Here is a 15,987-nt window from a genome sequence, read left to right on the forward strand (position 1 = left end):
CTCTCTCTCGACAGTTAACATTCTTTATATAACAGATAAAAGAGTAAGGGATAAAGAGAAAAATAAAAGACTGAGTTAATTGGAACCTGCTAATCGGCATTTGATACTGTGGGAAACTCTCACTAACACGGCATTAAAGAGAGACAGACAGGCGACAGAGGAGGAGGAGGAGGAGGTAGGAGAGGCAGAGGGATTACACATAAGGGAGAGGGAAAGGAAGGGGAGAGAGGGGGGAAGGGAATAGCAACAGAACCCCTTTTATATTTCGACATCCTGAGGCAGTGTAGCCAAGTTAGTCACCAACATTATTATATCCTCGAGCGCTGCTGGCTTGTGTTTCTAAAGTGACCTTTCAATCAACGCTACAGGACTCCACAACAGATTAAACAGTTCATTCCACCTGGCTTTGTTACTGGCGGGCGCTCCACCACACTGTTACAACGTTCTCCACCTCTCTCTGTCTGATGTTAGTGTGGTCCATCCTGCTCCGGCAAATGCCCTAATCGCATCCCTCCACCTGGTCCTCTGTCTGGTCTACAATTCCTGGGCTGCCACTATGTTACCTTGGTTGTCCATCTGTTATCTGTTCTTCGTATGATGTGACCTCCTCAAGTATATTTCTTATTCTTATTCATCAGCAAAATGTATTCAATCTTTGCCTGTTCCCTAATCCATGACGCTCGCTCGCTTTTTGTCTCTCTATGTTACATCCAGCATTTTTTTCTCCCCATTCCTCTGTGTGCGCTTCTTAGCATTCTCTCTATATCACTTGTGAGAAGCTAAGTTTAGTTTATATTCGGCATGTTTGGACCGAGAGGATACACTGATTGTACGCCTTTCTCTTCAGGGAGTGTGGGAAGTTGTTATTCATGACATTCCGATGCCTAGCGAAAGTCTTCCATTCCAAGTGCTCCATTCCACTGCTATTCTCTTTCCATTTTTTTTTTTTTTTCACGGGCCGGGTTTGCACATATTGTTTGTCCTAGATGTGTGTGTTCCTCTACTCTCTACAGTGTTTTGTGTCTGATCAGTATTTGTTGTCCTGTCAGCTGATGATTAAACATTACATTTGCTCTCTTCATAGTCACCTTCAAATCTATTTTTAGACTCTCACTGTGGAGCTCCCCATTCATTCATTCTCCGTGAGTTTTCCTCAGAATAACTTATTCAAATTATACCATCTGCATGCATGAATGCATGAATACATACATATATACATGCATACATACATATATACATACATACATGCTCGTTTGCTCTTCACCAACCTGAGGCACTGTAGTAAACTTGGTCACCAACAAACAGAAAAACAGACAGACAAACACTGACGAACAGACTGACAAACAAAGACAGACAGCACAGAAAACACAGACAGAGACAGACAGATACAAAATATAAAAACTAATGAATAAACAAACATCAGGAGGCCCCAGCAAAGGCACGTATGCAAAAGTTCGCACTGGTTGGACGAGCATAATTTTTTCCGGGGGTTTTGATTAACGCAAACGATGCAGAGTTAAAGTTTCAAACACCGCAATCAACCCCCTCATACATACATACATACATACATACATAAAGCTTTCCAGGACATGTTCAGATCAAGAATGAAGAAAACAACACACAGACACACACACACACACACACACACACACACACACACACACACACACACACACACACACACACACACACAAAGCTAACAAGGGAGTGCTGAGCGATGGACAAAAGGAAACAAGTTGACATATCTGAGTGAGAGGGAGAGGGAGGGAGGGAGGGAGAGGAGAGAGTGAATAGGGGAAGTTATTGGAGAAATGGGAGGTAAGGGATAATGGGGAAAGAGAGAGAGAGAGAGAGAGAGAGAGAGAGAGAGAGAGAGAGAATGTGACCTTGATTGAGAGGAGAAAGGTGACTTCCGCCCCGTAATAAGAACACCACCACCACCACCATCAACAACAACAACAACAACAACAATAACTTCTTCATTCCCTTATGCTTCTTCATCCTCCTCCTCCCCTTAACTCTTCTACTACTCCTTATTATCTTCCTCCTCCTCCTCCTCCTCCTCCTCTTCATCCTTCTCCTCTTTTTTATAATTTTATTTTTTGTCCTCTTTCCTCTTTTTTTCTTCTTCCTTCATGTCTTCTTCCTCTTCCTCTTCCTCCTCCTTCTCCTCCTCCTCCTCCTCTACATTATTTCACTCAATCATTCTTCATTTCTTCGTTCATTGATTTTCTTTTATTCCTTCTTTCCGTCTCTTGAGCAATATTCAATTTGTCACCCCTCTCTCTCTCTCTCTCTCTCTCTCTCTCTCTCTCTCTCTCTCTCTCTCATTTGTTGCTACTTTTTCCTTCCTCTTTTCCCTCTCTTTGTCTCTGATCATCCTCGTTTCATCATATTTTTTTTTCTTTTATTTTTACTCAACTTTATTACGCTCTCTCTCTCTCTCTCTCTCTCTCTCTCTCTCTCTCTCTCTCTTATTTTTCTTCCCTCATTTTTGTTTTCTCTCCTTTCGCCTTTCTTTATTTTCACGCGTCTATACTCTTCTATTCGTCTTTTCTCCCTTTTTTTCTCTCTTCTTTTTTCTCTGATGTTTCCTTTTTTCTTTCCTCTTTCTCTTTTTGTTTTATTTTACATGCATCGAATTTTTCTACTCCCCTTTTCTTTCTCTCCTTTCGTGTCCCCCTTTCTCCTTTTTCTCCGCTGTTTCTATTGTTTCTTTCCACTCCTTTCCTTTTCTGTATGTCCCTTCCTTTTCTTCTTTATATTCTTCCTTTTCTGTTTTTTTTATATACGCTTCTAATTTTTCCTATTCTTTTCCTTCTGACTTTCCATATCCATTTTCTCCTTTCCTGCTGTTTGGTTATATCTTCCCTCTCCTCTCCTCTTTATTTTTTTCCTATTTACCTTATTTTTCTCTTCTGTTATGTCTGTTTTCTCTCTTTTCCTCTGCTCTTTTTTTATTTATTTATTCTCCTTTCCCCTTCTATCTTTTTTTTTGTTCAACTCTTATTTCTTTCCTGTTATGTCTGTTTCCTTCTCCTTCCCTTCTCTTTCTTTTTTTTCTTTCATCTCCTTTATTCTATTTTTTCTTATTCATCTTTTCTTTCGATCCCTTCAAGTCCATTTTCTCTGTTTTCTTTTTTTCCTTTTCCTCTCCTTTCCCATTCTCTATCTTTCACTCATTTATTTTACTGTTCTTTTCTCCCTTTTCTTTCATGTAAATTTTCTCCTTCATTTGTTTTCTTTGTTTCCTCTTCTTTCCCATTCTATTTTTTCCTATTCATTTCGTCTTTCTCTTCTTTCGTGTCTATTTTTTTCCTTTGTTGCTGTTTCTTCTTTCTTTCCTCTCCTTTCCCCCTTTTTTTCTATTATAAGTACCTATTTTTCTATTCTTTTTTTCCTCTCCTCCATGTTCATTTTCTCATTTCTCTGTTTTTTTTCTTTCCTTTCCCCTATTTTATTCCTATCTATTTTTTCTCCCTTTCCTGTAATGTCTGTTTTCTCCTTCTTCCCTTCTCTCTATACTTATTTTGCTATCCTCTTTTCCCTTTCCTTCATGTTCATTTTCTCATTTTTCTGTTATTTTCTTTCCTTTTCCCTATTTCATTCCTATTTATCTTTTCTCCTTTTCCTGTAATGTCTGCTTTCTCCTTCTTCCCTTCTCTCTACTTATTTTTCTATTTTTTTTTCACTCTCCTTTATGTTCATTTTCTCATTTTTCTGTTATTTTCTTTCCTTCTTATTTTACTCCTATTTATCTTTTCTCCCTTTCCTGTTATGTCTGTTTTCTCCTTCTTCCCTTCTCCGGTAGATGGCTCTGCGTCCGTTGGGGTCAATTTTCTGCTCCTCACAGGATTAAACCAGCGATGCAGAATCCTCGAGGGTCCAATCACTTATCCCTCACAAGAGCAGGCACGGCAACAGCGGCTCATTGTATTGCAGTAAGGGTTGCCTGTCGAGAGGAGTTTTCCGCCTTTCACAGGAGAGACCAGTGATACAGACGGTCGGTATTCTCAGCGCTTCCCCCTCTCATATCACCTACTTTCAAAGGGCACAGAGGAGATTAATCGGGTGTACAGAAGAAAGGTTAAACTACAACCAGGGTTATAAAACTACCACCCATGGAAATGCCCAAAACTCCTACGAAGCCTTGTCAAATGTGAATGTGTAAGCGGTTAACAATTCTCTACCTTTTCCAGCGGAGGTGTATTCTGTCAACGCTAACGAAGACTGAAGTATAATCAAAAGTCTGAAGAGTCCATTCTTTGCAGGGGCGGTAGGAAGCGGCTTAACCATGGCAAGGAGACTAACATACAACACCAGTCTTACGAGTCTTTCTCTCTTGGCAGGGGCGATAGGGGAGACTAAAATGCTCTAATGCCAGTCTTACAAGTCTTTTTTCCTTGGCAGAGGCGGCAGGGAAGACTAATACATTGCAATACCATTCTTACAAGACTTATATTCTTGCCAGGGGACGACAGGGAGCGACTTAACCATGGCAAGGGAGACTACATAAAACCTGATTACGAGTCTTCTTTTCTTGGCAGGGGGCGAAAAGACTAATACGTTCTAATATCAGTCTTATGAGTCTTATTTTTTTGGCAGGGGCGGCAGGGACGACTAACATAATATACATCCTAATGCCACGAGTCTTTTTTTTTTTTCTTAGTAGGGGTCGATAGGGAAGACTAGAAGACAAATATGTTCTAATGTCGGTCTTTTATGAGCCTTATTTTCTCGGCAGGGGGCGGCAGGGACGACTAATAATATATACATCCTAATGCCACGAGTCTTTTTCTTAGTAGGGGGCGACAGGGAAAACTAGAAGACAAATATGTTCTAATGTCGCTATTACGTCGGTCTTTTACGAGCCTTATTTTCTCGGCAGGGCGCGGCCAGGGAGCGGCTGCAGCAGAGCGAGGTGCTGCCGGCGGAGGTGAAGCTGACGCGGCACTGCGAGTCGTGCGGCGTGTCCCCCGAGGAGTGCCTCAAGAAGCTGGGCCTGCACACGGAGGTTGCCAGGTGAGCCGAGTACCGCCCGCCCCACCCACCGCCTCTAGGGGACACTGTTTCTGCTTCTTCTGGCGGGGTCTGTCTCTGTTCTTGCTCTTCTTTCTTCCCTTGGTGCTGTTTATGCTTCGTTAGTCCTTATATTTGTTTTTATGATGTTTTATTGTTGTTTATTTTATGATTTTTTTGTCGGTTTTCGTCCCTGTTTTCCGTTTTCCTGTTTCCTTTCTGATGTTTTCTTGATATTTCCTGGTTGTTTCCTTGGTGCTGTTTATGCTTCGTTAGTCCTTGTGTTTGTTTTTATGATGTTTTATTGTTGTTTATTTTATGATTTTTTTGTTGTTGTTTTCGTCTGTTTTCTGTTTTCCTGTTTCCTTTCTGATGTTTTCTTGATATTTCCTGGCTGTTTCCTTGGTGCTGTTTATCCTTTCTGTTCTTCCTGTTTTCCTGTTTCCATGATGTTTTATTGTTGTTTCTTTTATGATTTTTTTGTTGTTGTTTTCGTCTGTTTTCTGTTTTCCTGTTTCCTTTCTATGTTTTCTTGATATTTCCTTTCTGTTTCTTTCTTGTTTCCTGGTTGTTCCGTTTCTGTTCTCTTCCTGTTTTCCTGTTTCCTTGCCATTGTTTTTTTCTTGCCCGTTTCCTCTTCCTTCTGTTTTCCTTGCTGCTGCTTCCTGCATGTTTCCTTGATGTTTCCTTACTGTTTCATGTTTCCTTGCCATTTTCCTGTTTCCGTGTTGCTGTTTTTTTTTTATGTTTTTCTTGTTCCTTCTTCCTTGCTCCTGTTTTGCCTTGTTCTTTTCCTTGCTGTTGTTTTCCTTGTTGTTGTTTTCCTTGCTGTTCTTTTCCTTGCTGTTGTTTTCCTTGCTGCTGTTTTCCTTGCTGTTGTTTTCCTTGCTGTTGTTTTCCTTGCTGTTGTTTTCCTTGCTGTTGTTTTCCTTGCTGCTGTTTTCCTTGCTGTTGTTTTCCTTGCTGTTGTTTTCCTTGCTGCTGTTTTCCTTGCTGTTGTTTTCCTTGCTGTTGTTTTCCTTGCTGTTGTTTTCTTTGCTGTTGCTTTCCTTGCTGTTGTTTTCCATACTCCCATTTTCCTTACTGCTGCTGTTTTCCCTTTTGCCGTTTCCTTGATGTTTCCTGTCTGCTTCCTTCCTATTTTCTTGCTGTTTTCCTGTTTCCTTACTCTTGTTTTCCTTGCTGCTATTTCCTTCCTGTTTTCTTCATATTTTCCTGATTTTTCACTGTTGTTGTTTTCCTTACTCATTTTTTCCTTGCTATTTTCTTGACGCCTTGTTTTCCCTGCTGCTATTTCCTTCCTGTTTTCTTTATATTTTCCTGTTTTTTCACTGTTGTTGTTTTCCTTACTCCTTTTTTTCCTTGCTATTTTCTTGACTCCTTGTTTTCTTTGCTGCTATTTCCTTCCTGTTTTCTTTATATTTTCCTGCTTTTTCACTGTTGTTGTTTTCCTTACTCCTTTTTTCCTTGCTATTTTCTTGACGCCTTGTTTTCCCTGCTGCTGTTTCCTTCCTGTTTTCTTTATATTTTCCTGCTTTTTCACTGTTGTTGTTTTCCTTACTCCTTTTTTCCTTGCTATTTTCTTGACGCCTTGTTTTCCCTGCTGCTATTTCCTTCCTGTTTTCTTTCTATTTTCCTGTTTTTTCACTGTTGTTGTTTTCCTTACTCCTTTTTTTCCTTGCTATCTTCTTGACGCCTTGTTTTCCCTGCTGCCATTTCTGCTCGCGTTGCTGGTATGGTTTCTGTTGCTACTGCTGCCGAGTCTGATTCCCTCCGTAGCAGCAGCAGTAGCGGTAACAGCGGTAAGGCTTCTTGTTGTTATTGTTATTGTACACGACTGGCGCGTTGGCTCTTGTCCCATTGTGCCTTGTATGGCCTCGTCTTGGTAATCACTGGTAAACGCGAGGGCTGGCAGTAAGGGGATGAGGGAGGGAAGTGGAGGAGGGAGAGGGAGGAGAAGGGAGACAGCAGAATGAGAGGGGAGGAACATTTGGGTGGAAAGGAGAAGGAGGGAGTGGAAGATGGGAGTGGATAAAGTAAGGAAATGGAGAAGGAAAAGAGGGAGGAGGAGGAAACGGGAGGAATACAGGGAAGGAAGGAGAGAGAAAGAGGAAAGGAAGGAGAGAGAGAGAGAGAGAGAGAGAGAGAGAGAGAGAGAGAGAGAGAGAGAGAGAGAGAGAGAGAGAGTATAAAGGAAGGAAATGGAGGAGTGAGAGGGAAAAGGAGAGAGAGAGAGAGAAGGAACAAAGGGAGGAAAGGAGAAATAAATGGATGAAGGAAGGAACTGAAGTAGAAAAAGAGGGAGGAGAAGGAGAGAGGATGAATGCAAAGAGGAGAGGAAACATGGAAACATGGAAATGCAGGCAACAGAAAGCCTATTGGCTCATTACGAGGTCGCCCGCTTGGGTGATTTAATCTGCTCGACCGCCACTTGGGGCTTGGTGAGCAGATGAAAGCACCTCGATATTGAGGAGCAGATGGAAGCCCCTCGTTATTCAGTTTACTCCTGACGCAGCGAAATGACGGTCGATTCTATATTTGAAGGAGTTGATGGTATTCGCATTTACTACTTCTGAGGGAAGATTGTTCCAGTGGCGGATGACTCGGTTTGAAAAGAAACTCCTTCCAATGTCTGTGTTACATCGACTCGACTGAATGGGTAAACCGTTATTTCTAGTTCTTGAGTTGGTTTGCAGTTCAAAGAATTTGGAGTAATCGACGTTATTGAACTTTTTTAGATACTTGAAGACTTGAATCATATCCCCTCGTAGGCGTCTTTTCTCCAATGTAAAGAGATTGAGTCGCTTGAGTCGTTCCTCGTACGGTTGAGCCCTGATGGTTGGAATCATCTTTGTGGTGCGTCGTTGAATCCTTTCCAGTGAAGCAATGTCCTTTCTGTAATTGGGAGACCAGAACTGCACTGCATACTCGAGGTGCGGTCTTACCATGGAATTATACAAGGATAGCATCACGTCTGGTGTTTTACACTCGAAGTTACTCGCTATGAACCCGTGCATAATGTTGGCCTTGTTGTATGCTTTTTTACAGTGATTCGCGTGTTTCAGGTCACTGCTGATAGTGACTCCAAGATCCTTTTCCTCCTGCATCGCTTGCAGAGGTCTCCCATTCATGATGTATGTGTGGTTACTATTTTGGGACCCAATGTGCATGACTTTGCATTTGTCAACATTAAAAGACATTTGCCATTTTTCCGACCATTCGATAATGTGATTGAGGTCTTTCTGAATGATTTCGCAGTCGGTCTTTGTGAGGGCATCTCCACCCACCTTGGTGTCATCTGCAAATTTCGATATTGTGGATTTCAGTCCTGATTCTAAGTCATTGATATATATGATAAAGAGGATGGGTCCCAGCACTGACCCTTGAGGCACTCCACTAGTGACTGGTAGCCAATCGGAAGGCTGTCCGTTGAGTAGTACTCGTTGTTTTCTGTCGGTGAGCCAATCTCTTATCCACGCGATCAGATTGGCTCCGATGCCCGCCGAGTGCAGTTTCTTAGGAGTCGCTCGTGCGGTACCGTGTCGAAGGCTTTCTGAAAGTCCAGGTATATAACATCACTGGGGATGTGGGCATCCCAGTTCTTATATATACCTTGGAAGAAGTCTAATAAATTCGTTAGGCAGGAGCGCTTGTTTCTGAAGCCATGCTGGGTGTCGGAGATTATATTATTGTTTTCTAGAAACTTAACAAGTTTATCTCTAATAATCTTTTCGAGTATTTTTCCTGCCACTGATGTCAAACTTATGGGCCTGTAGTTTAATGCAACGCTTTTGTCTCCTTTTTTGAAAATCGGTGTTACGTTCGCCATCTTCCAGTCTTCCGGGACCTTGTTTAGTTGAACTGACCGGTTGAATATGGTAGTGAGTGGTTGAAGTATTTGTTGTTTAAGCTCTTTTAATAACCGCGGGGACAAACTGTCGGGTCCCGTTGACTTGTTCGTGTCGAGTTTGTCCAAGTACTTTTTTACTTCTTGGTCGCATATTGAGTCAATTTCCAGCGGCGTGATCTCACTCGGCGGGTCAGGGCTCTCGGGAATGGTTTCGATGTCATCGACTGTGAATACGGATGCGAAGTTACTGTTGAGGATTCTGGCCATCTGTTTACTGTCCTGAGTTACAGATCCAGTCTCGTCTGTCAGGGGACCAATATTGGATTTTATTTTATTTTTCGATCTTATGTACGTGAAGAATTTCTTGGAGTTAGTTTTGATTTCGAGCGCTATTTGCTTTTCATAGTTGCGTTTGCTACTCCGAATAAGGCTGCGACAAGCTCTGAGGCTGTTGTGGTACTGTGTGCTGGCTTCGGCCGTAGCATTCTCTTTCATCAAATTATAATTCCTTTTTTTTAGGTTTACTGCCCTTTTTATTTCTCTGGTCATCCACGGTGGATCTACGGCCCCATTTACTCGCCTGGATTTCGTAGGCACTGTAGCCTTCTCTACTTGCAACAGCTTATCTTTGAAGACGTTCCACGCGTTGTCGATTGTATTGTCGGTGATGCCAAGTTGGTCCCAGGTCGTAGGGGGAAGCAGTGCACGGGCTAAGTTGAAATTTCCTTTTTTGTAATCTGGTATCACTGACGGATTATCTACGAGTTTGTGACATATGCTGATATTAAAACGGATTAAGTGGTGATCGCACCCATTAAGTTTCTCACCAACTGTACAGTCGCGAATGAGGTCGGGGTCGCTTACTAATATCAGATCCAGCAGATTGTTTGCTCTTGTTGGTTGAGTTACAACTTCAGTGAGGAACGAATCCTCCACCATTTCTAAAAGCCTGTTACCCTCTTGATCTCCAGTCATCAGTCCCCAGTCAATGTTAGGGCAATTAAAGTCCCCAATTATAATTGCTTCCTTGCTTTGTGTTAGAGAGTGAATCTCTTCGTAGAGGGCAGTGTCATCGGCTGCCTGTTGTTTCGGAGGCCTGTATACGGTTGCAAGTGTTAGTTTCTTGTTATTTGCGGTTATTTCCACGTAGACAGAATCGTATTTCTCTGCGTCCTGTTTGTCTATTTTTATGGCAGGGAGTGTACTTTTTACGTAGCAAACTACTCCTCCTCCTTTCTTGTGCTTTCGACTTTTGTGGAAGCTTTCGTACCCAGGGAATGACATTTCGGATTCTAGATGGGTAGAGTTGGCCCAAGTCTCTGTGATGGCTACCACATCTGGTTTCTCTGTTGCAATATACGCCCTAATTTCGTCCTTTTTGGGTATTAAACTACGTGCATTTGTGTACATGATAGAAATGTGGCCGTGACGAGTTGTACCAGTTCGCTTGTCGGAGGCGTGGTTAGTTACACAGTTTCTTGTGAGTCGCACTGACGCTACGGGTTGGTTGATCAAGGAGGGAGGCAAAGAGTAGGAGTGAGTGAAAGAAGGGAGTAGAGGAGAGAAAGAGGGAGAAAGAGAAAGGAAGAACACAGGAAGGTAGAGAGAGAAGGAGAAAAGGAGAGAATGAACGAAGTGAATGAAGAAAAGTAAATTAATAAAGAAAGGGAAAAAAAGAGAGGGAAAGGAAGAGGGAAAGAGGAAAAGAGGGAGGGGAAGAAAAGGGGGAAGATAAGTCAAGTATAAAAAAAAGAGGGGAAGGAAGGAAGCTGAGAGGGAGAGAAGGAAGGAAGTAGAGGGAGGAAAGCGAGGAATAGGAGAGGGGAAGAGAGGAGAGGGAGATGAAAGAGGAGGAAAAGGAAGGAAAAGTGACCGTATACTTGTTTTCTAATAATCGTGTTTGTGAGGGAGGAGAAAAGGGGAGGAGGAGGAGGAGGAGGAGGAGGAGGAAAGACCCTATCGTTCTATTAATCGTGTTTGTGATCAAGGGAAGGAGGATCAAGGAGGGAGGCAAGGGAGTAATGGGATGGGAGAGAAGGAGGAAGAGGGGACGAGGGAGAGAGGAAGGGATAGAAAGATGAAGGGATGGAACGGAAGTAGAAATGGGAAGAGGTAAGGAAGAGGTGAAGAAGAGTGAAGAGAATGAAGAGAAGGAAGGAGAGAAGAGAGAAAGATGAAGGAATGGAGTGGATGGAGGTAGAGAAAGCATGATGAAGAGAGAAATGGAGAGAAGAAATGGAAGAAAAGGAGAGAGATGGTAAAATAGAAGGAAGGAGTGGAGATAAACATGAAGGGGATGGAAGAAGTGGAGCAAAGGATGAAGTGGAAGAGATGGGAGAGAGAAGGAGAGAAAAGGGAGAGATGGGAAGTGTGGAGATGGAGATAACAGGGAATAGGAGAAGTGAAAATTGGGTGACGAAGAGGAGAGAAAGGAGGAAAGAAATGGGAGAGAAGGAGGAGAGGAGAAAGTAAGAGGAAGAGATAGGGATGATGAGGGAGGGGAGAGGTAAAGAAAGGATGATGAAGAGAGAGATGGAGAGAAGAGAAGGGAAAGGAGAGCAAGAGTGGAGATAGAAATAAGGAGAAGGAGGGAGGTGAAGAAGGGATAGATTGTAAGAGAGAAAGATGGAGAGAAGGAATGAAGAAAAAATGTGAAGAAGGAGGGAAGGAGTAGAATAAAGACAGTCCTAAGAAAAGAAGAGGAAGGGAGAGAAAGAGAGAATGATGGAGGAGTTGAGGGAGAGACGAAAGACAGATGAAGCAAAAATAAAGATAAAAATGGATGGAATTAGGAAGGAAAAGAAGGAGGAATAGGAATGCAGGTAAAGAGAATAAGTTTTGGAGGAGGAAAGGAGGGAGGAAGAGAAGGAGGAAAAGGAATGCAGGTAAAGAGGATAAGTTTTGGAGGAGGAAAGGAGGAGGAAAGGAGGGAGGAAGAGAAGGAGGAAAAGGAATGCAGGTAAAGGAGAATAAGTTTAGGAGAAGGAAACGATGAAGAAGGAGAAGAGGGCGATAAAGAGGGAGAATATAATAAAAGAAGAAGGAGGAAGAAAGAACGGGGATAGATGATGAATGGAGGGAAGGGGAAGAGGAGGACTTAAAACATATAAACAGGGAAGGTAGAGATGGAGGAAAATAAGGAGTAAGATGGAAGAGAAGAAAAGGAATGGAGATAAAGATGATAAATTTAGAAGAGGATGAAGGAAGGTATAGAGACAGGTGGATGGAGGAAAGGTGAAGAGGGAGAGACAAAACAAAGACAAAGATAGAGAATGGGATGAAAAAGATGAAAGGTAGGAAAGAAATGCGAACGAAGATGATGAGTTTAAAAGAGGAGTAAAAATGGAAGTGGGGAAAGGAAAGAAGAAAGGAAAAAAAGAGGAAGAGAAAGGGAGAGAAGGAGGAAGGAAGGAAGTTGATAATGATAGTGAGAGAAGAAGAAGGAAGGAAAAAGAGGAAGAGGAAGGGAAGAAGAAGAGGAATTAATGAGGCTGATAATATGAAGTGGGGGAGGAGGAAGAAAGGAAAAAGAGGAAGAGAGGAAGAGGAGGAGGAAAGAAGACTGATAATATAATAGAGTGAGAGAGGAGGAAGAAAGGAAAAAAGAGGAAGAGGAAGGAAGAGGAGGAAGGAAGAAGGCTAATGATATGATGGAGAGGGAAGGGAGGTAGGAAGGAAAAAAGGAGAAGGGAGGAAGAGGAGGAAGGAAGGTTATTAAGAGGAGGAAGGAAAGAGGAAGAGGTGAGGAGGAAGAAAGGAGGCAGATAATAAAGTAATGGAAGAGGAAGGGAGAGGAGGAAAGAAGGAAGAAAAAATAGGAAGAGGAAGGGAGGAAGAGGAGGAATCAAGGAAGCTGATATCATAGTCGGAGAGGAGGAAGGAAGGAAAAAAGAGGAAGAGGGAGGAAGAAGAGAGGAAGGAAAAAAAAGGGGTAAGGAAGAGGAGGAAGGAAGGGAGGCTGATGACGTGAAGGAAAGGGAACGATAAGGAGGGGGATTTAAAGCTGATTAAGAAGGGAAGAAGGGAGGAAAAGGAAGGAAAGAAGAAGGAGGAAGAGGAAGAAAGAAGAGGAAGGAAGGAGGTTGATAATATGGAGTTGAAGCGAAAATGAAGAGGAGGAAGAAAAGAAAAAGGAGGAAGAGGAAGACAAGATGAAGGAAGGGAAAAAGAGGAAGGGAAGAAAGAGTTGAAGCGAAAATGAAGAGGAGGAAGAGGAAGACAGAAGAGGAAGGAAGGAGGTTGATAATATGGAGGAAGAAAAGAAAAAGAAGGAAGAGGAAGACAAGAGGAAGGAAGGGAAAAAGAGGAAGGAAAGAAAGGAACTGAAGCGAGAATGAAGAGGACTAAGAGGCGATTAAAGACCCCATCCCCGCCACGCTAAATAGTTAAGACCTTAATAACTCTACTTAGGGTGCGAGAGAACGCTCACTCTCGCCCCAAGAAGCTGCCGCGCGCCGGGATCGAACTTGGAACCTTGTAGTCGTGAGTCGAGCACCTTAGCCACAAAGTCATCCGGTCGCCAAACGAGAAGGAGGAAGGAAGGATGGAAGGATGGAAGGAAGAAGTCTGTGGAAGAAGACGAAAAAGAAGAAAATGAAGGAGAAGAAGAAAAAGGAGAAGAAAGGAAAAGAAGAATGAAAGATTAAAAAAAGAGAACGACAAGAAGAAAAAGATGAAAAAAAAGAAGAGGAAGAAGAAAAAGTAGTAGTATTAGTAGTATTAGTATTAGTAGTAGTAGTAGTATAGTAAAAGTAGAAGGAAGAAGAAAAAGAAGAAGAAAAAGAAGAAGGAAAGGAAAGGAGGAGGAGGAGGAAGAGGAGGAGGAGGAGGGTAACCGTTGTCAGGTGGAAAGAGAAGCTTCAGACAGGTAATCTATTTGGGGTTGGAAACAAGAGGAGGGGGAGGAGAAGGTAGAGGAGGAGGTAGAGGAGGAGGAGGAGGAGGAGGAGGCAGAGGAGGAGGAGGAGGAGGAGGGATCAATCACACGGCCTGCCACATGTTGCTCTCCGCCCTCGTATCAGCTCTCAAACCCCGATGTATAAAAAAAAAAAAAAAAAAAAAAAAAAAACCAGCGTCGCCTCGAACTCTCTCTACAACGAATCTGGTTTTGCGGTTTTTTTCATCGTTTATTTTTTTTTTTTTGTGAGAGTCCGCATTTGCATTTTCTTTCCCATTTTCTATTTTTGCTTTTCGATTTTCGTTTTCTTTGAGGGAGTTCGCATTTGCATTCTCTCTCTCTCTCTCTCTCTCTCTCTCTCTCTCTCTCTCTCTCTCTCTCTCTCTCTCTCTCTCTCTCTCTCTCGTTTTCTTTAGCTCTCGATATTTATTTCCTTGGAGGGAGTTCGTGATTGCATTTTCTCTCCCGTTTTCTTCTGGTTTTCGATTATTATTCATGGATGCTCAAGTTTTCTTAGTTATTTTTACTCTGTCTTCATCATTCAAAGTCATCTTCTTTATTCAATTTTCATTATTCATCGTCTTCGTCTCCTTTATTCCATTTTCATCACCAAACGTCTGTCTTTCTTTTTTACTCTTTTTTTTCATCACTCCAACGCTTTCTTCTTTTCGTTTCTCCTTGATCACTCTACGTCTTCATCTTCTTTATTCTATTTTCATTATTCATCGTCTTCGTCTCATTTATTCCATTTTCATTATCAAACATGTCTTCTCTTTTGCTTTTTTTTTTCTCATCACCCCAACGCTTTCTTCTTTTCGTTTCTCCTTGATCACTCTACGTCTTCATCTTCTTTACTCTGTTCTCATTATTCATCGTCTTCTCCTTTATCTTTTTTCACCAAGTATGTCATTTTCTTTATTTTTTTTTCATCACTTAACGTTTTCTTACTTTTTTCTTCCTCTTTTGTCATTCAGTGTCTTCTTTTTACTCTGTTCTCGTCACCAAACATCGATCTTTCTCTTTTAATATTTTTCTCATCACTCAACGCTCTCATTTTCTTTTACTTTTTTCTCATCACTCAACGTTCTCATTTTCTTTTACTTTTTTCTCATCACTCAACGCTCTCATTTTCTTTTACTTTTTTCTCATCACTCAACGTTCTCATTTTCTTTTACTTTTTTCTCATCACTCAACGTTCTCATTTTCTTTTACTTTTTTCTCATCACTCAACGTTCTCATTTTCTTTTACTTTTTTCTCATCACTCAACGTTCTCATTTTCTTTTACTTTTTTCTCATCACTCAACGTTCTCATTTTCTTTTACTTTTTTCTCATCACCGTTCTCATTTTCATTTTTTTTCTCATCACTCAACGTTCTCATTTTCTTTTACTTTTTTCTCATCACTCAACGTTCTCATTTTCTTTTACTTTTTTCTCATCACTCAACGTTCTCATTTTCATTTTTACTTTTTTCTCATCACTCAACGTTCTCATTTTCTTTTACTTTTTTCTCATCACTCAACGTTCTCATTTTCTTTTACTTTTTTCTCATCACTCAACGTTCTCATTTTCATTTTTACTTTTTTCTCATCACTCAACGTTCTCATTTTCTTTTACTTTTTTCTCATCACTCAACGTTCTCATTTTCTTTTACTTTTTTCTCATCATTCAACGTTCTCATTTTCTTTTACTTTTTTCTCATCACTCAACGTTCTCATTTTCATTTTTACTCTTTTATCACTTTAATCTTCTCCTTTACTCTGCTCTCACGACTAAGCAGCTCTGTCCTCTTTTACTCTTCTTCTCATACCTCAACATCATCTTCTCCTTCACTGTTCTTCTTATTCAACGTCTTCTTCATTACTCCGCACCGTCTTCCTATTCACCTTAACTCTTTCCTCACTACCAAACTTTGCCTCTCAGTCTTTCTCTTCTGCTTTTGTTCTCGTCATTAACTGTCTCCTAACTTTTCCTCACCAAAGGCATCGCTTTCCAAAGAACAAGTATCACCTTCTTCACAATTCTCATCAATAAACTCTTTCTCTGCAATGATATACTTTTTCTTCCATTTCTTTGTGATACTTCTTTCTTTTTTACGTCCTTTTGCTCGCTTATGCATCTCCACATTCTATTTTTTTATCGTAATGCCTCCTTCTTCTTGACTCCATAGATTCGTATAGCATCTTAAAAATGGCAAAGACAATCCAATTTCATCCTTATGC

The 15,987-nt window shown here is 41.4% G+C and overlaps 1 protein-coding gene and 1 long non-coding RNA gene across 2 annotated transcripts in view; one reads left to right on the forward strand and one right to left on the reverse strand.

The window, feature by feature from the left end:
* LOC126998008 (uncharacterized) overlaps positions 1 to 15,987 on the reverse strand; it is an 83,409-nt gene that overhangs the window by 47,594 nt on the left and 19,828 nt on the right. The gene's annotated exons all lie outside the window — the stretch shown is intronic.
* Positions 1 to 15,987, forward strand: part of LOC126998003 (uncharacterized) — a 59,636-nt gene that overhangs the window by 38,547 nt on the left and 5,102 nt on the right. Inside the window, exon 4 of the mRNA XM_050859275.1 lies at positions 4,889 to 5,022. Within this exon, the coding sequence (XP_050715232.1) occupies positions 4,889 to 5,022 (134 nt within the window). The remainder of the gene's footprint in view (positions 1 to 4,888; positions 5,023 to 15,987) is intronic.

This window comes from Eriocheir sinensis, chromosome 13 (assembly GCF_024679095.1).
Source record: "Eriocheir sinensis breed Jianghai 21 chromosome 13, ASM2467909v1, whole genome shotgun sequence".
Taxonomy (NCBI): Eukaryota; Metazoa; Arthropoda; class Malacostraca; order Decapoda; family Varunidae; genus Eriocheir; species Eriocheir sinensis.